Source organism: Acanthopagrus latus, chromosome 12 (assembly GCF_904848185.1).
Source record: "Acanthopagrus latus isolate v.2019 chromosome 12, fAcaLat1.1, whole genome shotgun sequence".
Classification (NCBI taxonomy): domain Eukaryota; kingdom Metazoa; phylum Chordata; class Actinopteri; order Spariformes; family Sparidae; genus Acanthopagrus; species Acanthopagrus latus.
Genome location: NC_051050.1, coordinates 23353108 through 23374850, shown reverse-complemented (window position 1 = coordinate 23374850; position 21743 = coordinate 23353108). Strand labels below are relative to the sequence as shown.

The 21743-nt window shown below is 43.5% G+C and overlaps 1 protein-coding gene across 4 annotated transcripts in view; it reads right to left on the bottom strand.

Moving 5' to 3' along the window:
* The window catches only part of LOC119029414 (seizure 6-like protein), a 53068-nt gene that overhangs the window by 8088 nt on the left and 23237 nt on the right, over positions 1-21743 (bottom strand). For all 4 annotated transcript variants that reach the window (XM_037116211.1, XM_037116213.1, XM_037116210.1 and 1 more), the window contains exons 2-10: positions 12718-13203; positions 12000-12139; positions 10716-10911; positions 9194-9379; positions 8781-8952; positions 8526-8692; positions 7766-7960; positions 6256-6394; positions 3814-4010 (exon numbers count right to left, since the gene is read on the bottom strand). In XM_037116211.1, coding sequence (XP_036972106.1) covers positions 3814-4010; positions 6256-6394; positions 7766-7960; positions 8526-8692; positions 8781-8952; positions 9194-9379; positions 10716-10911; positions 12000-12139; positions 12718-13203 — 1878 coding nt within the window. The remainder of the gene's footprint in view (positions 1-3813; positions 4011-6255; positions 6395-7765; positions 7961-8525; positions 8693-8780; positions 8953-9193; positions 9380-10715; positions 10912-11999; positions 12140-12717; positions 13204-21743) is intronic.

Sequence of the window (21743 nt, the reverse complement as noted above, 5' to 3'; positions counted from 1 at the left end):
AAGTCTGAATTTATTTTAAAAGAAAATGCTTCTCCTGGCAAACGTTCTTTTAACACAACAAGTATCTTTTCCTGAAATAGTTTTTTTCTCCTACAACATCTTTTCATTCAACAACTTTTCCTCATGACAAAAATAAAAATACACTTGAATTTCTCCGATAGTTTCTTCTCACTTTCCCCTCACGGCTTCTGTAATATTTACTATTAGCTGTTTTACTCCGATTAATCACCAAATCAAACAACACTAACGGTCTTTAACTGAACACACACGTTAGGTTGACGTATTATACCTTTACAAAGATGATGACTAACAGGATTGCAGCCAGTTTGCTAATGTTTGAGCTCTTCTCTTGGCAGATTCTTTATCATCACAAACATTCAGAGGACGGATGTGTTTCATCTGTAGGAAACATCGTCTCCACGAGACTTTTCACTGCAACATGAACTGATTACTGACAGAGACGCAGCGTGACGCTCGGACCGAAAACTCTCTCGATCGCTCTGAAGATCCCTTTTGAATCAAGAATTCCTCTGATCTCGGATTAAAAAGCGTCCGGCTCAAACTTTCTCCATGTTATCTCTGACGTCTTAAAGTCAGCGCGGCTTTAAAAGTCAGAGTCAGATGTAATAAAAACCACCGCAGACACGAGAGTGAAGCGGCGTCAGACTGATCAGAGCTACAGTCGGAATAACTGTCAGTAAAATAACGAGCCTCAGATCTTTTTATCTTCATTTCAACAAATGTACAAATAGAATTAAAGCACTAAATGGCCTCAAGGATAAATACACCTCTGACTGACAGGTGTGCTACCTGTGGACACTGTCAGCTCGTCTTAAAACATTACTGTTATCTGACTTTCAGGTAATCAGCTTCATAACTTCACTTTTAAAGGTGCAGTATGTAAGAGCGACCGCTAACTGCTGCTGCTAACTGTAGCTGCCGCTAAGCTCAATGATCAGTGCAGGTAGCGGTCACAGCAGTCCAGCCTGTCGGGACTGCGAGCTCTTGGCATTTGGAGACTCGTGTTGACTATCGGACTGTCGTAAACGTACACAGAGTTTCAGGTCACTGAAAATGAAGTTTTTGGAAAAAAAACAGCCTGCGTTTGTGTTTTCATACGGTTGGTGTGGATGGGAAATTTTCATAACCGGAGGAGGAAAAAATGTGTTTTTAAAAATACCTGTGTACGTGTGGACAAAGTCTAAATATCTGAATATCCCTGAAACATAATAAATGTGCATCTTTGAGGTTTTTACATTATCGCTACTTTAATCTGTATCCTGTTACTTTCTTGCTTTTCTTATAAATGCATTTTTATCTGTAACTACTTGTTTCTGTTCTTATCATCTTTTAAGTGCAATTTTAACATTTCCTTAATGTTTTAACATCTTATTTAATCACTTTTCAGGTCTCTTAACATCACTTTTTTACGTGCCTTGTGTCTGAATGGTGCTGTGAATAAACTCTGTAAATTTGAAAATCAAATAAATCTGCCGAGTCTGTCAGAAAGATGTGAGCTCAGCAGACTGATCCTCGTCTCTGCTGCAGGCGAGAGTCGCTGCTACAAGCATAAAAAGCCAACACAGTCCAGTTGCATTGTGGGTAATGTAGTCACCAGCTTGTGACGAGGAAAAAGAGCACGTGCTGAATATATAAGAAGCGTTTTTTGTGATGTTACTGAAGGGAAACGCTGAATGTTTTGTTGTCAGTGAATGTTACTGAGTTTATATTTTTCAAATCAGCTCCAGTGTTTTTTTCACGACACTGCTGCTAAATCAAATCAGCTGAAGATTTCTGTCAAGTGCCTCCGCAGACGGTTTATAACATCTCATGTGTATAATAACCTCGAATAAAGGAGACAAACAAAACAAAGACAAAATACGGAAGAAAACATGGAACATTGATACAAATTTCTAATATTTAAAGACAGAAAATAAAAATCATGACCCGCCTGAGGAGATATATAAACAAGTCGGCTCGCGTTGAGATGAGAGTGTGTGTGTGTGTGTGTGTGTGTGTGTGTGTGTGTGTGTCTGCATATGTATATTTAATGATTGATCGGGCAGCGGACAGTATTGCATTACACTGTACAATATAATAGGCCTCCAGGGATTTGTAAGTCGAAGGATCCTGAATCAATTATTCATTCGCTATTGACTCATTTCTCCTTCTGTGTGCAGCCTGAATATGTGTATGTGTGGTGGGTAATTTATTCAGAGCATAAACACACACACACACACACACACACACACACACACACACACACACACACACACATATAATCAAAGAGAGTAGCCTATGTATTCATGCTGTGTCTACTTGATTTACTCCTCCGGGAGGCGTGTGTGTGCTGGCGGGTCGGAGCGGTTGACAAGTAAATTGGACCGCGTGTCTCGGCGCGGCTCTAAATTGGACTCAGGTGTTGGATATGTGGGGAAAACACTGCAGATTACTGTGTGTAAAAAGGAAGGAAGTGAGCTTATTTGGCTGCTTGTTAAACTCTGGGGGCCTGTGTGTAGATCACAGCCATTGTGAGAGGGTGAAACAAATAGGATGTGATTGAATAAGGGCAGAGGGAAATGAAAGCAAAGACAAATAGAGACGAGAGGAGAGAAGAGAGGGAGACGAGGAATGGGAGTCGGCAGGCTGAGGAGGGAAGGCTAAGACGAAACGAAGGGCAGAGTTAACATTTCCAGATCGAGTTAACGGATGAGACAGCTTTTATTTTATATCTTTCTTGCAAAACAAAACAAAAAAAAAAACACAAAACAAATCCAGCGGAAAGACCAAAACAACAACGTGTCTCTCAGCGAGTGTCTGACTTCTGTTTAAAAAACATCTCAGAAAATATGTAGTTTCAAAAAGTTGTGTAATGAACTTAAACAGCTGCTCATTAGTAGTTTTTACCAAACAAACCAGAGGAAGAAGTGACAGGGACAATCTTCCAACAGGGATTAAAGTCAAACTCTCCCGAGTCAGACCTTTGTGTAAAAGCATAATTACAATAAAAGACGCACTTTTAATTACTACCGTATTTTCAGGTCAAACTCATTTTCAGTGGGAGTGCTACAGGCACTTTTAAGATAGCATCAAAATCTCTACGGCGGCGAGTGGAACAAGCTACTGCTAACATGAGTTGTTCAAAAACTTTCTTTTCAGTAACTCTGTGTACTCAAACGTACAAATGTTGTCAGTGCTGGTGTTCATGTGTAGAGACCCTGGTGATGCTACCAGCAAAGTTTCATGTTGTGTCGAGACTTCTTACTGTTTTAAAAATAGAGATTTTGATGCTATCGTAAAAGTGCCCGTAGCACTCCCACTGAAAATGAGTTTGACCTGAAAACGAAAATACAGTAAATCTTAAAAGTGCCTCTTTCTCACCTACACACCTGATCTTGTTTCACCTGATGCTATCGTGCTGACACAAATCTGTCCACAGACAAACACCTGGCAAAACACTCAAAACTGTATGAGAAAGTGCTACAATTTGCTTCGATGACATACAGGTGAAAACAGTTCCACCTGTCAAAACCGGTAAAATGAAAGCTACACCATCATTTCTGTAATAAAAGCTTTAATTGTAATATCGATATCGTCCCAAAATGAACATTTCTTAATCCAATAAGATGAGGTTTAGTTCTGAGCACACTGTGCGTCTGCTTTGGTCAGTGGGCCATCATGAAAAGCTATTCAAACTACAGGAGAGACTTCATGTTCAGTGCAGTTCGGTGGAAAACAATATGTTTGCTGGCACATTGGATATCAGGAAAAGTCCAAGATTTATCAGACCACAGTACGATGTTAAACTCTCACCCATGTAGTTGATGATGAAGCCCTCGCCCTTGCCGAACACGAGCCCGGCTGGATCTGAGTGGAAGGTGACGGTCAGGTCAGGGGTGGTGGAGGAGAGCTTGAAGGGGCTGCTGCCTCCGACGTAGCGCCCCAGGATACGAGTCGTGACCTCATCGCCGTCGGTGATGGTCAACATGTCGCTGTCACTGATGTTCAGCCTGAGGACAGCGAGAGGAACAGAGTCAGAGAGAGAGAGAGAAGCAGAGCCGGAGGAAATAAGCTCCGGACAAGTTCGCGATGACTCAGAGCGAGTCGTGTCGACAGCCGACTGTGTGGGAGACGCCGCGACCTCAAAGGCTAAATGCTGCGTTCGTCCTCAGGCCAAGTGTTTAACAGTCTGCAAACACAGCGGTGCTTTTATCGCCCCCGAGACGTTTGTTTCACCACAAACGCGCCCGGCGTCTCAAACACGCAGCGAGCAAAAGGTTCAGAATAGTGAAATATCTGTAAATGTGATGTGACACAAATCCAGCGAGTGACTGAGGAATGTAATTGGATTGGAGGGAGTGTAGTTAAACACGTCAAACCCATTTCATACCACAGAGGAAGGTGTTTAACGTAACATGAATACAAATTAATCTCAAAGGGAACGGCTGCTGATATTGAAACCTCGATTACTGTTGAATTAAACCTCCACTTATTTACGCCTCTCCACCTCCACCTTCCTGCTGGCTGAACCACGACAGAGCGAGTGAAGCAGCAGTCAGACGTCCTGCTCTGAAAACTGGAAATGCTACACGAAGGTCTTAAGTTGTGGACTTGACTGTTGTTTCTCGCTCCTGGTTAAAGTGAAACTCTCGCCAAAATGCAACCCAGGCTTTATTTGTGAATGTATATGAGTCAAGCCTTTGTTTAAAAATCTCTATTTTTAAAACAGTAAGAAGTCTCGACACAACATGAAACTTTGCTGGTAGCATCACCAGGGTCTCTACACATGAACACCAGCACTGAGAACATTGTTTGTGTACACAGAGTTACTAAAAAGAAGGTTTAAGAACAACTCATGTTAGCAGTAGCTTGTTCCACTCGCCGCCGTCCTGCCAGTGGAGAAGAGTCGATCTCAGAACGTGACGTAACCTGGAGGACAGTTAAGGTGGAACGCTGCTAAAGTTTAGTTCCATATAAATACATGGATAATTTGTTGTTTTGTTGCTAGTGAAAAACAATATTGACCTTGAAGTTGAAAAAAGGAGCCTCATATAAGAAACAATACTGAAATCAAAAGCTGGAAAAGTCACGTGAGATCTCTCGTGGATAGTTGTTGCTGAAGTAGTTCCACCTTAACTAAAGCTGGAAAAGTCACGTGAGATCTCTCGTGGATAGTTGTTGCTGAAGTAGTTCCACCTTAACTTATGCTTTTACATGTAGGTTTGACTCGGGTACAATAACAAATAAAGCCTAGGTTGCATTTTGACGAGAGTTTCACTTTAACTTTAAGGCAGCATCAGGGAAATGAGAGAGAGATCCGTCGTTGTTTGAGTCGGTGGAAAATAAAACTAATATTTTACGTCACACTGTACGTCACAGTGGCTGGATGTCAGCTCCTGATCATCTCACATACAAACCGATTCTGTTTCTGCTGACTTTTCACTGTTCATCAAGTGCAGTTCTTCTTTTTGTTCACTTCAGTGCAGTTCAGGTTACACAGACGCTCTCTCGATTGTTACACTCATATTAAACGTGTTACTGATTTGACAAAAAAAGAGCTAAAACACAGTTGAAGGTGAATTTGACTGCTGCATTTTGGGTTTTTTTTTTGGTCACAAGGAAAAATCTGATATCATGAAATATTTCAATCTTAGTATAGACTTTTTGAAACATTACACAGTGGATGGATCAAACACAAAGAGTCACATCAGGGTGTTTGTGATGCTTTTCTAATAATCGTGCAGGGGAAAATATGTTATCGTGGCCAGAGGGTGTCACAAGATATCTGTGGCTCTTTTGAGATCGTCTCTTTGCCATCAGAATACTTTAAAAGATGCACGAGTTGAAAAAAAACTTCGACACACATATCGGCTTTGAATTTACCGATCTGAATATCACACAGAGGCTTCTGAGACCCGAATGCTGAGGACGGACGAGTAGATTCGATCTGAGCCGCAGCGTCCGGTTCTGAAGCGAGGCGGTCGAAAAAGGACAGAGTCCAGATAAGATCAGAACAGCTGGATTTTAATCTGCGGTTGCAGTTTTATCAGCAGCTTTTTTGAATCTAATGATTCAGCTCGAGCGGGGGAGAGGGAAATATCGACAGGGTTGGACCCCTCACTGAGCCTCCACACCCAGAACCCCCTGCATACATTTTTAATGATAACATTCGGTTCTCGGTCGGAGTCAGACTTCGCATCAGAGCAAGAGAGTTGTTGATGTTTACGAGTCTGACTGTGTTGTCGTGTTTCTCACAGCTGAACGTCGAGCAGCACTCGTTTGTCCTCCCCGACGTGAATCCTCCAGCTGCAGTCCTCCCCCTCGCCGTACCACTCCGGCCAGTTCGGAGACAGAATCACGCCACCCGGGCCGGTCAGGTCGCCTCCGCACTGTGCTGCAGGGAGGAAGGAGGACGGGTTAAAGGAGCAGTTCGGCAGTTCAGTTCAGTCGTTCAGGAGAATGGTGCAAAGCTCGGTTGCTGTGAATCTCCAGAGATGTTTTGTGGATTCAAAAACTTAACTTCTGTTAAAAAACAAGAAACAGGAGTAAAAGTCACAGAAATTGAAGATTTAAAGCAGTAGTTTGACTTTTTAAGATGCTTGTTTGCTGAAGATTGATACCGCTCTCATGTTTGTACAGTGAATATGAAGCAGCCGGTTGGCTTACAAACAAACAAGACGTGTTAATTAGCGAGCTTTAGGCGTACAGACGCTGCTCATCGTCTGTTTGTTAAATGTGAAGAAGAACAAACTGTTGTTTTAACACAGGTTGTCCACATACACAATTCAAGGACTTTTCACTGACTTTCCAGGCACAATTCATTCAAATTCAAGGATCCAACATGGCATACTGACTTGAGATAAACTACTGTTAACACTGAGAAGGAGAAGGTGTTACAGAAGCTCTCAGAAAACAATTAAAACAATAACAAAATAACACAAAATACATAAATTCAATCACTTTCAATGACTCAATGTCTATTTACATGTGTTATCAAAAACCTTTTCTCTTTTTTTTTCCCACAAATTTCCAAACTTTAAATGACTAATCACACAATCAGCTCAGCACTTGTTCCTTGTTGTTCCACATTCTACTTCTAAACTATTAATAAAAAGATTTTGTCTTGTTTAACTTGTAGAGGACGTGGAGAGCCTTTTGAAAACCTTACTCCTAACATGTTTCTGTCACATGATTGAGGTAATTCTTTAATATTAACTTAGTTGTTTCACACATTCATAACACCTTCATATTGTTTTTTCCAGTCAGTGATGTGAAAAGGTGCAACATCACGTTCGTACTGCAGCAAATTAGTGGAGTTACTAAGTCAGTGTCGTCCTGTGAGCTCCACAAAAAAGTGGGAAAGTCCAACATTTAAGGACACGGCAGCCTGATTGATGCCAGAGAGGGAAAAACCCGGGGATAAAAAAATCTGCCCTGCTCGTAAAAAAGCTTAAGACAGAGTGACGTCACCTGCACCGACCCGTGTTCTGTTCTGCTCTGACTCGACCCGCTCTTATTTCAGAGATGGATCTTTTTGCTGTAGTAAGAGATTTCTGGCGCCTTGCTATGACTTATTTATCTATTTTTTTTTTTTTACTGGAAATGAAACTTGCCACAAACAGACCAGAACAGGAAGCTTCATATATCAGCAGCAGGTTGTTGATTACGCTTCTGTTCACACCTCACAGACTGAGAGATGATCTACAAGAGAAATAGGAGAAAATACTTGTCGTCTTGTCGTCCACTTCCTGCCCCTCAGTGTTACCTTTGCACAGCGGTTCCGTGTCATTCCAGTATGGATCCCTCGCGCTGATGCACTCGATGACGGGGGGCCCTTGTTCCAGAGCGTGTCCCGGGTCACAGGTGAACTGGACCACGGCGCCGACGCCGTACAGCGGGTCGGAGGTGGTGAAGTTTCCGTTCTGGAGGTAAGGCTCGTAGCAGTGGCCTCGCTCGAAAGCTGGAGGAGGAAATGGAAGTTACAGAGAGCTCAGCACACAAATTAACACGAGAAATGTGTCTTATGCAGCTTTTTCAACAAAATGTCTTATATCTTTCTCTTTGCGATGGATTCCCATAAATAGAAGCCAAGATATTCGGTATCTTGTCCCTCAAAAGAGAGCCGTAATCACACATTGTTTCTAAATCTCGTCTCCTCTTGCAGATGATGATTCCTCGGTTTCTTCTTCTCTTTACTGACGAGGATAAACATGTTGGAAGCGACATTTCCATCCCTTCCTCAATTCGGACATTGCCAGAAACTGTGAAAGCTTTAGCTCAGATTACGTCGGACAAACCGGCCCACTTGTGGCGATCCGAGCCAGAATCGGCTTGGCAGAGCGCGATGTAAGCAGAAACACATGAGCCTCGCAATCCCTCTCTTATTTGTTTACATAATTACACTGTAATTATAGAAATAGAACAATAATGTTTTTAAACGATGCCGCAGAAAATCCATGTGTTATTTTTGTGCCACGATCAGATCAGATCAGATCAGATCAGATCAGCAGCGGCAGCTTCTGTACCTTCGTAGCGGATGTTGAATCCCGTGTTGTGGTTCGGCTTATCGGTGATGAACTGGATCCTGACGGCCGGACCCTCACTGATCACCCCCTCAAAAGGTATCTGTCTGCCCCGACCCGAGTCGAACAGCACCACAGAGCCAGCGTCTAATCCGCTCCACAGCACCAGCCTGCAGGGAACAGAACAAACTCATGTGTCCAGGAGCTGTTGACGATGCAAATGAAACTATGGACGACTTGATGACGTCTCCGTCTTACCTGTCAGTGGAATCCAAGGCCAGCCTCTCCAGGTGGAGGTGCAGCCGCTGGTCCTTCGGCGCCTCCAGGGACCAGGAGCAGGAGCGGTCCTGGGTGGCGTTGGGCCCGTGGTGGGGAGAAGGAGACAGCACCCGGCCGACTGTCGCATTCTTCACTGTGCCTCCACAAAGAGCTGCAGAGACGAGGTACAAAGAGATCAGTCGCCAACAAACACGTGTGTGTGAAGAGTTGTTTGTTTTAGGTTGTTTACTCCACGTAAAGCTCTTTGTACCTTCACCATAAAGGTGCAAATATGATTTTTATGATTTAAACACAATAAGACATAGAGAATTGATCCTCGGTACACTCAGTGACGGAATGAAACTAATGCCGAACATCTTGTTTTGTATCAAATTCCTAAAGTTATCACTCACCCCTGCAGGTGGGCACCTTGCCGCTCCACACCGGCAGCGAGGCGTTGAGGCAGGTGAGCTGCGTCTCGCCCTCCAGGTGGTAACCCATGTGACAGTGGAAGCGGGCGGTGCCTCCTGGGAGCAGGTCCAGCACGGACACCTCCCCGTAGTGAGGCCTCTTCGGTAGGGAACAACTCAGCCTGAAGACTGCGGACGGAGAGAGAAACCAGGACGATCGCTAAGCATCAAATACACAAATAACACAAAGCTGCTGGTGCTGGTACTGGTTAGAACTGGACTGGGACTGAACACAACCTCTGACACTGACAGAGCTGAAGTCCGTTTGAAGACCGAGGACACAGTACAGAGGTGATTTACACCAAATCATAAATGATTAAGGAAAGACAAACCAAGACTGTAACTTTTGAGTTACTTTTGAGTTTAATTAAGCTCATCTTAGTTCAGTGAGAGAGAGAAACTTCAATTCAGACAGTGTATGGTTGCATTTTTTTCTGTTATCAAAGAAAACAGGTGGAAAAATATTCACTTTTCTGACTTTTCTTTTCTGAGTTTGTTGTGGGGGGGAGCTAGCTGTTAGCATGCTAACTAGACATCTCTGCAGCGTCAACAAACAACAGTGCTGACGTTTTCTTTTTAAAATAAACTTCTGGTCATATCTTGCACATTTGCACCTTTACATGAAAGCTACAGGAAACAACTTTCGGCAGTGAAGCAGCAGTAATATTAAATATAAAATCATCTGATATAGCAGGAACAATGTCAGGGGAAAGTTTCGCTGCTGTGGATCTTTCTTAGCAAAATTAAATTCGGCTTTAAAGCTTTTAAATTTGCACTCAGGTCAGTGTTTTTGTTTCTAATCTCTGCTGAAGGTCACCTGAGAACCCACGCAGGTACTTCTTAATTAAATCCTGCTAATATTAATAATAATAATGATAATATAAAGCTTTGATAATATTCCCGCTGCAGTTTACGCCGTCTGTGTTGTCTTTCCTCTCTTCAAAGTATTTTTCACGCCTCATCTCGAGCACATCCGTCTCTGCGCAGGTATTTTAATCTCCGTCACTTCTCCCCTCGTCTGTCCTCCTACCTGCTGCTGATGTAAAAAGGATTAGATGGCTGTGATTAATGGCACAGGTGGGTCTTCACACTCTGTTGCTTCCTGCCTTCCAGTCCTCGTCACATCCATTACGGCAGCCGAGCGCGGCCGCACGCACACAAACATACACAAACATACACAAACATACACACTCTCTATACAAACTCCCATATTCACAGCCTCCTAATGAGATGAGAGCCAATTAATCAGAGCCCTAATCAGCTAATTCACACGACAGATTCAATCACCATGCTAAGTGATTAGATGAGAAGATTTTAGATCGTGCAATTAGCATGTATACAGAGTACAAGCAGCTCTGAGGCCCTTACGAAGCCTTGAACATGTATAGAATCTGTGCAGCGTGTTTATATACATGAATATTTATTTCCCAGCCATGTTTGTGCACACTGAGATCTGAGGACTCACTCTGATAGTGCAGCTGGAAGATGCCCATGCTGCCATCCGGCATGGAGCGGTAGTAGACCGACAGAGTGTTGGTGGGGCTGCGGATCACCTGACCCTCCACCAGCAGCGTGTGATTGGCCAGGACCAGCAGGGCGCCACGTTCATCTGCGCCCCTGATGGACAGCTGCTCGCCCTCCGACAGGTTCACGCTCTTCACCTGAACACACGGGAGGACACAAATCCTGTTACTCTTTTAAAAAAAAATGTGTTATTAGTTTCTGCGTGTTGTGGGTTCGTTTCTGCAGATATTGCGGCGGTAAATCACATCAAACGCTGCTCAGGTTGCACTCAAAATAAGACTATAATGGGGTGTTGTTATTACCTCCCATTACTCAAAGAAAAGTCACTTACTGGGAGCTTTTTTTAGGAACCTACTAAAAGACCACAAAATGAAATAATATGACTGTAGTAACTGTGGAGGTGGAAGAAGTACTCAGATCTTTCACTGACACAAAGGTAGAAATACAAGTGAAAGTCACAGAGAAGCTGCTGCTGAGTGTTTTATTTGAAACAGAGGAAACGATTCTGTTTCTGTGACCGGAACAAAAACAGGAGTTCAACTCTTGATCAAAAAAATCTGTTGATCGTTGTCAAACGTTAGATGGAAACAGAATTAATCATGTCAGTGAATCTGCTCCTGTAGGTATCAAGTTCGAATTTGTTATATTTTAGGAATATAAACATTAGTTGTTCTGTTTATGTTGAGGTGCCAGGTAATCTTTGTCTACATGTGAACGTCGAATCTGTAGGTAATATTGAATCAGACATGATGCTGATGGGTGGAGATGAGCTTTTGTTTTTTCAGGTGGCAGAAGGAAGTGACTCTGAGGTCGAGGATGTGTGGAGAGGAAGACAGAGTGCTGCAGAAGCTGCGAGTTATTACAGTTTAACAGGAAGAGTTCTGAACTAAAACAAACATTTAAATCTGTGTTTTTGGACAAGAAACATGTGTTTCCACCTGTAATGTGTCCCCCCCTGAAGTAAAATAAAACCAAAAATGCACTTAAACACAGCATTTGAGTGAAGCTACGCATCTGATTACGGTCCATTTTTTGAGCAGGAACCAGAGACAGAAACAACGAGCAGCACCACCAGCTGCCACTAGGAGGCAGAGTTCAACCTGGGATCAGATTGGACCCTCAGAGTCGCAACAGACAAACACAGAAACACCTCACAGCCAAATGAACCCAGCAGTGGTGTGTCACTGCAGTGTGAATGTGTGTGTGTTGTTTGTCGGCGACGTACCTGCAGCTCCACCCCGTAGCCGGTGTACACCGTCACCGTGTAGGTGCAGTGTAAGAAGGTGCCGTCGGGCAGCGGGGGGTCATCGGAGGAGTCGATGTATCCCTCCGGGTCCGAGAAATTCACCATGCAGCTCGACAAAGCTGAGGAGAAAAAGCAGAGGAGTTTTATTTTGCACTGGCTTTTATTGTTTCTTCTTCTTCTTCTTTTTTTTTGTTCTCAGCTCTGCCTTGTAATCCCTTTAATGTGACCCTGACTGGAAGCTCATTAGAATCCCTGCTGTGTATAATTAATGACGGAAATTACAGGGATCAAACCGGCAGCAGAGCAGACGCGGGGCGCAGCGACGACTCCTGGATGTTAACAGCGACTTCAAATAAGTAATCACGTTCAGACGACAGCAGGGTCAAAAAAAATACTCGTACCTTTTCAAGCACATCTGCTCAATCATACAACTGTTGAGGTACCTGTACTTTACTCGAGTATATCCACCGTATACTTCTACTCCACTGCAGTATATGTCAGGGTGAAGTACTGCAGTATTTCATCCACTTCCTGTATCTGATCGTTGAATCGACTGGTTACTTTTGTAGTCTTACTGTCCTGTAAATGCAGTTTAAAGTATTCGTGTAAAGTAAAAGTACCTCAAAACAGTGTTTCAGTGCCCCACTGTGTCAGATGTTTGTGTGCACACTTCAGACTACTCGATGAGGCCTCGTACCTGACGGAGGCGCCTCTGTCTCTGCATCCACGTCCAGCATCGTGCCCACGGTGGTGATCTCGGCCTCCTCGTCAGGAGGAGTGTGTGTCTGTGTGTGAGGCTGCTGGGAGTGTGTGTCTGTCGGCAGAGTCTCAGTTGGATCGCTGCCTCGGCCTGACACCGCAGCTGATGCCGGGGGTTTTACCCTCCTCAGTAATCCCCCGCTTTGATGCTCCAGGGAATGACTTCCAGAGAGGGAGCTGACGCTGAGTCCTCTGCCCAGAAGAGGGAGCAGGTTCTGGGGCAGAGCGGAGGGGAGGGTCTCCCCTTTTTGGGAGACAAGTCGTCCTTTTTGGGTGAGCACTGACTGGAGCAAACCTCCAGCCAGGACGCTGGCGCTTTTGCCTTTAGGGCTGCTTTCCTTTGTGCTCCCTGGTGTCACCACTGGAGACTGGGAGGAGGAGGTGGAGGAGGAGGAGGAGGGGGCGGCTGTGGGGACTTGTTTATCTGAAAAGAGAGGAAAAACAAGGAATGAATAAAATCTTTGAAAATGCCCTGGGAGGCACGACTCCGGGTGGTGCTGTCACTGTCCTGCTGGTCTTATCAGGAGTGGGGTTATCTAGCCGGCACAGCTGAAGCCCAGTCGAGCTTACCTCCACTTTTTCACACACACACACACACACACACACACCAAGACAGTGTAGTGGGGAGACAGGGCAGTTAAGCATGACAGGAGCTGAGCCAAGAGGAGGGGGAGAGAAACTAGAAAAAAAGAAAAAAAAAAGAAGAAATGCATAGACAGGCAAACCGCTCTGCCGTGCATGCTAAAACGCCATCTCCAGCAGCTTAGTTCAAAAACAGCACAGAGCAGCATTTACACACACAAACCCACAGACATTCACATTACACACACACACACTCCCATCACCCCACCAACAACAACAACAACAGTCATCTCGCCTGCATACTTTACGGTCCAGCAACAACCAGCAGCAGCAGCAGCCTGAACATACACTCCAGCAGAGTGCATGTTTGGTTGAGTGTCGTTAAAACACTTTAGTAGAAAAAAAAACCCAGCGCAGGCCGAAGGAGCGCCGCTGTCATTCATTTCTATCTATTCTAAAATATCCTCTCTGCGCTGTCAACAACACGAGTGCTTCTCCTCTTCTTCTTCTTCCTGTTCGGGGATGGTTTTCATCTCCAGACAGAAAATAAATAGCCCCCCTTTTTTTTTTTTTGTTTTTTTTGTATTTTCTGGATATGTACCTGCATTACGCTCAACGTGTCAAACCAGCAGCCATCAAGAAACTCATTTCAGCTTTCACAGCTTGCAATTATTAAGGCAGCCACTCAGCAGCAGATGTTGACACACACACACACACACAAACACACACACACACACTCTCAAACACTCCTGCTCTCGATGTGGTTCTCTGCTTTTGATATTTTATTAAGTTTGACTGAAAAAAAAGAAAAAATCACATTAATTATGGAGATGTAAACACTCAGCATAAACAAACATCCCTTAAAGCCGGTTATTAACGAATCACGATGGAGACGCAGCAGGCGTTCAACATTTCACAACCAAGAGAGAAACATATCAATCTTCTCTGGCGAATAGAAAATAGAGGGTGCATCATTTCCAGTATAGAGTTTATGCACAGAATAAACAAATTAAATGCAAAAACAAATTTAGAGATGCTTGCACATCGATTTATAACCTTCAGATGCAGCCAGGCTAGCTGTTTCCCCCTGTTTCTAGTCTTTATGCTAAGCTAAAGTTAGCCAGTAACTTAATAACAAAACAGAAAATATCTGTTTTTTTTACTCGAGGTCATCGGTACAAACACGTAGAAATAAATAAAAAAAAAAAACCTTTTCTGTTCGCCTGCTGCTGAGCTAATGGGAGGCAGGAGATTCTTGCTTTTTAGATTTATTCTATTTGTCTCTAGATTGCGTCTGACTTCATTTATCAGAATGCTCTCTCTCTCTCTCGGATCGATATCTAACTTGTGCTTGAGCTCAGTCGGATCACTGAACTGAAAAACTACTCTGTTCTATTTTTACCAGCCAGTATAAAATCCAAACACCCCCGTACAGCTACGCAGGTAACATACAGGATACGAGACGTAAAACACCACAATCGAAGCCGGAAGGTGAGGAGGAACATTTCTATTGAAACGTGGCGCCCACTCTGAATTTAGAGTGCAGGAACCATTTATCATAACTTGCTCATTAGTCACAATGGCAGCTGAATGGACTTTTCAATCTTCCCCTTCCTCGTGGCGGGAGGTAAAGTTTTAACATTAACGTCATCCTGTCAGAACATCATTTACTAGCGGACCATTTGGCTGTGACAAGGTTGGCAGGTGAACCATTTCTTTGTAATGACCAAAAGATTTCTTGGCGGGAAGACGAGACTTCATCGTACCTGTAAGAATATATTCTCTGGTTAATGCTTGAAAACGGCCGCGTGAAGCTTTCAGTCGTGACGACTCTCAAACAAGTAAATTACACTTTTATTTTTACACAGGACAAAGAGAGAGCTGCCCTCTTTTAAAGCTTCACTAATCAATATTTCTATATCAACAATGGAGCCGATCGTTATGTGAAATGTAACATGGGTCAATCACAAATCCACTCACTTATCAACCAACTCTGCTTCGACAGTATGAGGTATTAATCAAGCGTTTTAGCTGGAAATTCCTTTTTCTTTAGTTTATGCAAGCGCAGCTGAACGACTCGTCAATAATTGTCAATAATTCAATCAGTCCACCGACAGGAAGTCGATTGGCAAAGTCATTTTCCCTGTAAAAACACCATCCAGCTTCACAAATGTAAAGATCTGATGCTTCTCCTTTAAATCACGTCAATAATTTGAATGTATTTCTAATAAATTTGAAGATTGGACTGTTGTCACTTTAAAATCTTTACAAACTAACAATCAATCAATCAATGGAGAAAATCAGCCAGAGAAGGAAGTGGAGCAATAAATAGTTCCATTTAAAGTACATTTTCCTGATTATACAACATTTTCAATGCAGGACTTATTCATTTTTAATATTGTGGTATTAGTAGAAGGCAGATGTGGTACAAATACTTTGTTTCTGTACTTACGTAGATGTTTTAGTTATCAACTTTTACCAGATTATATTTTGTTTTTCCACAAGTATCTGAACTTCCACCAGAGGACAGAACATGAGGACTTTTCCCAGATCTGACTTCTCCCTTGACTTGTGATTAAAAAAACCGACAGCCCTGTGAACAAACTGAGTTCTGTGATCAATCCAGAGCGACTAAAACATTAAAAAATATAACAGTCAAATATAACAAATCCAAATATAACAGTCCAGTGCTGCACGAGCCACACGTGGAGTGCAGGCAGAATATCTCTGAGACGGATATCTGCATGGCTAAATAGAGTTGTGTGGGAGCGGAGGATGTATTTTGGAACCTGATTCAGGAAGTAAAAAAAAAAAAAAAAATCCCATTTATTTCACAGACACAGTTACGTGAGTCACAGTTGGAGCTCTTCTGCAGCTCGGCATGAAACTCTCCTGGTTAAATAACCGGAGAAAAAGACGAGCAGCTGCGTTAGAAGATCTGGTTCTCTGATTAAATGAGGATGATGAAATGTAACCATGTGCTTCCTCTCCACTACATTTATTTAACAACAGATGCTTGTAGACTTTTACTCAAGTGCTACTTACTACTTACGCTTTGGCGGAAGTAATATTTTTGCACGATATCTTTACTTTTTGGGAACTTTTTTCCTCACTAATAAAAACTCAGTGGTACCTGTGTGCGGATGTAAAAACAGAGACGCTAACCCGAGTTTCCTTTCAGCAAGAATCATCCAATCACTGAGCTTAACAAGCTGCGTGCCATCTGATACGTTGCATGGCTGCAGTTGCATTGTGGGTAATGTAGGCACCAGGTTTGGAAACACTGTCTTACTCATTATGGAGAGTTTGAAAACAAACGGAGATATCACCTTTTTTATTCCACACGTTCTTTTTCCTTTTTAAAAACCTGCCGCCTACATTACCCACAATGCAACTTCGCCGCTGAGCGGCATCATTGGAGGCGGTCCATCAGATTTCCTCTGGAGACGCACGTGCAGCAGAAACAAACTTTAACGTGTAAAGTTTGTACCCTTTAATTTCTGGGTCACTGTTTGATGAATTCTACCATGTTGTTGTTGTTGTTGTTGTTGTTGTTGTTGTTGTTGTTGTTGTCGTCGTCGTTCCAAACTGCGACAGCAAAACATTCTGAATTCGCCGGTTTGTGCCTCTGCTGGCTCCCTCTTCACACAAAGGCTCATGGGTATTATATGGTATTACTGCCCAGAGCCAACAGAATACGAGACAGTTTGCTGCCCGAGCTGCACACTCGTGGTTTTGTTATCTTTATAGCGTTGACAGGATTTTCTCGACGCCGTTGGCGCCATGTGCCGCCGACAGTCCTTTGTCCTTAATTGGTCTCCGGCGTGAGCACACATTTGCATCCACTGTTTTGTTTTGTTGCTGCACTCATCCCAATTACCTTATTTATAGCGAGAGGGTCATCGTCTGACTTTGAACCGTCTGAACAATGATGCGTTATGAGAGAGACGCATGAATACAGATGGACCCGGGCCGGTCGTTGACATGCAGAATTAGGATGAGCTCCGTAGCTGAAGTGTGGCCTCCGGTTTGAGCCCGCTGAACCCAAATAATCAAGCGCGCCCGCCTGTGCTTTATTGTTTTTGTTTTTAAATGAGAAATCAATGAGCTTGTTTTGCAAAGTCCTTTTTCTGAGCCCGCTGAACATATTGTTTAATTAATTTGGTGTCATGTATCAGAAGAAATGTGCTGACAGCTTCCATGGCGGCGCTGCTACCTGAGTAATTCGGTTCACTCATCAGATGAATAATTAAAGCCCAGATGTTGTGAAGTCCATTAAAGCAAGCACAGACTGCGTTTAGAACAAATTCCCCCCAACCACCACCGTCACAGTTTCTCAAGATTAATGTGCATCATTTAGTTTTAGGGGGGGGAGACAATAGACATGTTGACGAGGGCTGACAGACTTGTGGCATTTTTGGGGTTTGTTTGATGGAAATGTGCCGCGACATTCACTATTATGACAGCCGTAGTTTGACGGGGCATTCAGCTTTCTGAAGACACTGTCAACTGAGAGACTTGTCTCGAGTGATTTATTAAAAAAAAAAAAAAGATCCTGACGAGGATGAAACAATGAGGAAATAAAAAACCTTTTTGGAGGATCAGTTTTGATGAAAATCTTTACTTTAAAGCTTTTTTGGAAAGTGTCGAGAGTTTGCAGGGTTTTTTTTTTTTTTAACCCAGAGCAGCTGATTTCGGTGATCGGCACCTTCAATCAGAGGGGAGGAAATAATCAGTGAAATCAGCCACTGCTTGTTTTCCACCAAACTGCTGGGACTGCAGCATTAATGCAGCTCGCACAAAGGGAAAAAAAAAAAAAAAAAAAGCAACTACGGAGTAACGAGGAATGAGAATGCAGCAGGGTAACAGGAAACGACACCGATCTGAACGATGAGCAGAAAAGATCACTTGACAAGACGGGGGAACACTGAGCAGATTAAATCATTCATACAGTTAGGATTTGTCGCCATATCTGGAATGACAAAAGGTCCAAAGTGCTGGCAAGAAAGCTGAACTCTCTTCCTGTGTGGTCAGAGATAATTACCCAGCGCTGCAAAAACACAGTTTGAGAATATCTGTCTGGGGCCTTATCACGCCTGAAAAAAAATGGCAAGTCATTAAATCTTTTATACTGAGGAAAGTTTCTCCTTAAAAGCCACCAGAATTTATGATATCATTATCTTTAAAGTTCTGAGATCGTCTAACAAATAACAGAAATAAATATTAGATAACCACAGACAAGCGTTGTTAGTCAGGAGATGCATTTTAGATGAGATGATATGTAAACCGATGCACGATGCTGCAGTTTTCTCCCTGGAATTTATTGTAAACAAACACTGTGATTGGTTTTATAACCCACCATTTCAGTCAGCGTTCTCCCTTTTTACTATCCATCAAAATCAAGCCCCCGGGATGAGCTCCGGGGCTTTGAAGCGTGAGTGTAATTACAACATCAGGTGATGCACCGGGGCCCAAAACAAGACTGGTAAGACTCTCATACTGTCAAAGAAATGATCTGTTTGAATGTGAGACATTCAGTCTAGAATGATTCATTCACAAGATTCATTCATTTTACTTCTATTCAAGTTAGCCGGGCGCTTGGTAAGAGGTTAGTCGCCTCGAGTGCAGACACTTTACGGGCCGCACGACATGGAAGTTTGGGGTATTTTCACACCGAGCTGAGCTTTTTTGGCTTCTGAGCAGCTTTCATAGGAATAAACGGGGCTCAGCGTCCAACACTGTGCCACTGATCGATATCCTTCAAGAAACAACAACCTCCAAGCTAGCAGCCTACAGTCTGAAAAAGGGGAAGCTGCCCTGATCCTAACCTGGTCGCTATCGATGCACGTGCAAATGTTGTATTTCCCCTACAACACTATTTTGCAGGGCAGCGTTGCTGCATCCTGTGCTTTTGCTGTTGTTTTGCTGTTGTTTTAAAGAAATGTAAACAAACCAAGATCTTTCTCCGGCGCTGCTACAGGAAGGTCTGGCTGTGCGAGACCAGGGTAGGAAAGTCGTCAAAACATTTCAGAGAAGGACTCGCATCGTCCATTTCATGGGGATCTGTTGATAACTCTCAAAACGTAGAACAGCCCTCATCTTTTACACCTTCAAATTGTGTTTTACAGATAGTGTTGGGAGCTTGGACGGCTGACATGGTTTGGATATCTGATTAGGATGCCTCCTGGGAGCCTCGCTTTGGAAATTGGAAGCACAACCAACTGAAACGGGACCACGGGACAAACCCAGAACTTGCCGGAGAGATTACATATATCATCTGGAAAATGCCTCAGGAGGAGCTGGAAAGCGTCTCGAGGGAGAGGGATGTCTGTAAAACCCTGGATAAATCAATCAATGCATGGATGGATGGATGGATGGAGGGAAGGATGGAGCTTGGGGTGCTAAATAAATGCCATCACCTCTGCTTGAAGCTTTAACCCACAACAGTAACAAGCGGTTCTGATCGGTCCTCTCCATTAAGATAACCGTCTGTTTGAACACAAAGCCCCGAAAACCATCTACAGGTGCCGACAGGAAAGGTCACTGTACCACCGCGAGGGGGGTTCAGGTGCTCTGAAGATGCACCTTTCTCTTTGGGTGAGCCTTGATGTCGGCTGTTTCAAAGGCCTGGGGAATAAGTTGTGCTGGGACTCCCCGGGGTGCAGCGATACCTGCGTGACCTCCCGATCACAAAGAAGGGATGAAAGCGACCACTAACTGGTCCTAGACAAGGGTTGTGTAAAAAAAAAAAAAAAATGGGAGCATGTAGTGTAGCTCACAGTAATCAGGACAGTTGTGCCTATTTCCAGGACATCAGTGGAGAAACCTCGACAGTTTTATTGATTCAGAGAGTCTCCAAGTAGCCCGACCGACAAAAACAAAGTCCAGCTCGGCATTACTGAGGATGGAGGTGTTCAGCTCTGTTTAGGGACCAGTGATGACGGAACAGATGCTACAGAGTGGAAGGCAAAGCTGCACACTCAAAACTCAAATGCAGCGTTTTGGTACATTGCCTCTTTCAGGACAACAGCTTCCTTCGATGAAGGGGAGCGAAGAGGAGAGTCCGAGCTTGTTTCCCGTCGGTTAATGGACGATCAGAGCGGAGACTACACGATCTTTATTTTTTTAATGACAGCGCTGTGCAGAATGCAAAGCTTTGACTAACATTCTCTGAACACCTCTTGGTCAAATTTGAGTAACTAAAACTCGAGCTGACGTTGAGTTTTGGCGTCACTGACTTCATTTGTTTGTTTGATCCGTCCATCACACACAACCTCCTCCCTGCTTAGACTCTCTCGCTCTTCTCGCCATCTCAGATTTTTTCATTTGGACGCATCTGTTCTCCACTGACGCCGCTGGTCAACTTTGGCGTACAAATCGCACATAATTGGGGATTTAAAGTCTTGTTATTTGTACGCAGACTCGAGCGGCTGTAAAATAATCCTGCACTAATATTAAAACAAGCTCGCTGCAGTTTGTAATGGAGTCAGTGCAGGTTTCACGTGGACCCTGACCACAAACAAATGTGATCATAATCAAGCGCCTCTTTCATTTATTTCAGGTTTTACAACCGTCCCCTCGTGGTTTCAAGCACCAGTTTGGGATTTTGGGATTTTTTGTGCTGCTGTTTTTTTTTTCCTGAATTCCTTGACTATGCAGGAAATGAACTGTGGCAGAAATGAAGGGGAAACGCACTCCGTTTCATCACCGCTGATGTTGGTTTGTTATCAGATGGATGATTGAAGCCGTGAATATTAGATGCCAGAAATTTCATTAAACTCCTCATTGCGTTTTCGCTGCCTTGCCTCCATTTGTAGGTGCAACGCTGGTTCTCGTTCTCCATTAATATACACAAACACGTCTCGCAGAGGCGTCCAGGCAACCTTAAAAAAAAAAAAAAAAAGAAAAAAATCACATGTTTTGCAGATGCAGCTCTCACCACATCAGCATATTGGGAACATTTAGTCTTCTGGTGTCTGTTTGTGTAATTCGTGCTTCTCTCGAATTCACTGTTAACTGAACGGAGAGAGAAAACACACACAAGGGCGGCTCTTTATTCGACTGAGTAGGTGAGTTTGTGATCGAAACAGTGAGTGTTGTGAAAGAGAGAGAGATGGAGGCAGAATTCAATAGTCCCCGGTGACTGCAGACTTTCATTGCCACTCGAACATAATCAAGTCTGAGGCTGTAAAGCAATGTCAGAAAAAGGTTTCAATGGCGCTGAAAGGAGGCGCCCGGCAACAATGAAGATGGGGTTGCTGTATTTGTGTGTATTTCTAAGCCTGAACCGCTGCGCTGAAATACAGGGGGATACGGGGAAAGAGCTCATCTTTTTGTTTTCTTTGTTACTCCGTTTAATTTGTATTCTAGGAGTTGGTAGCT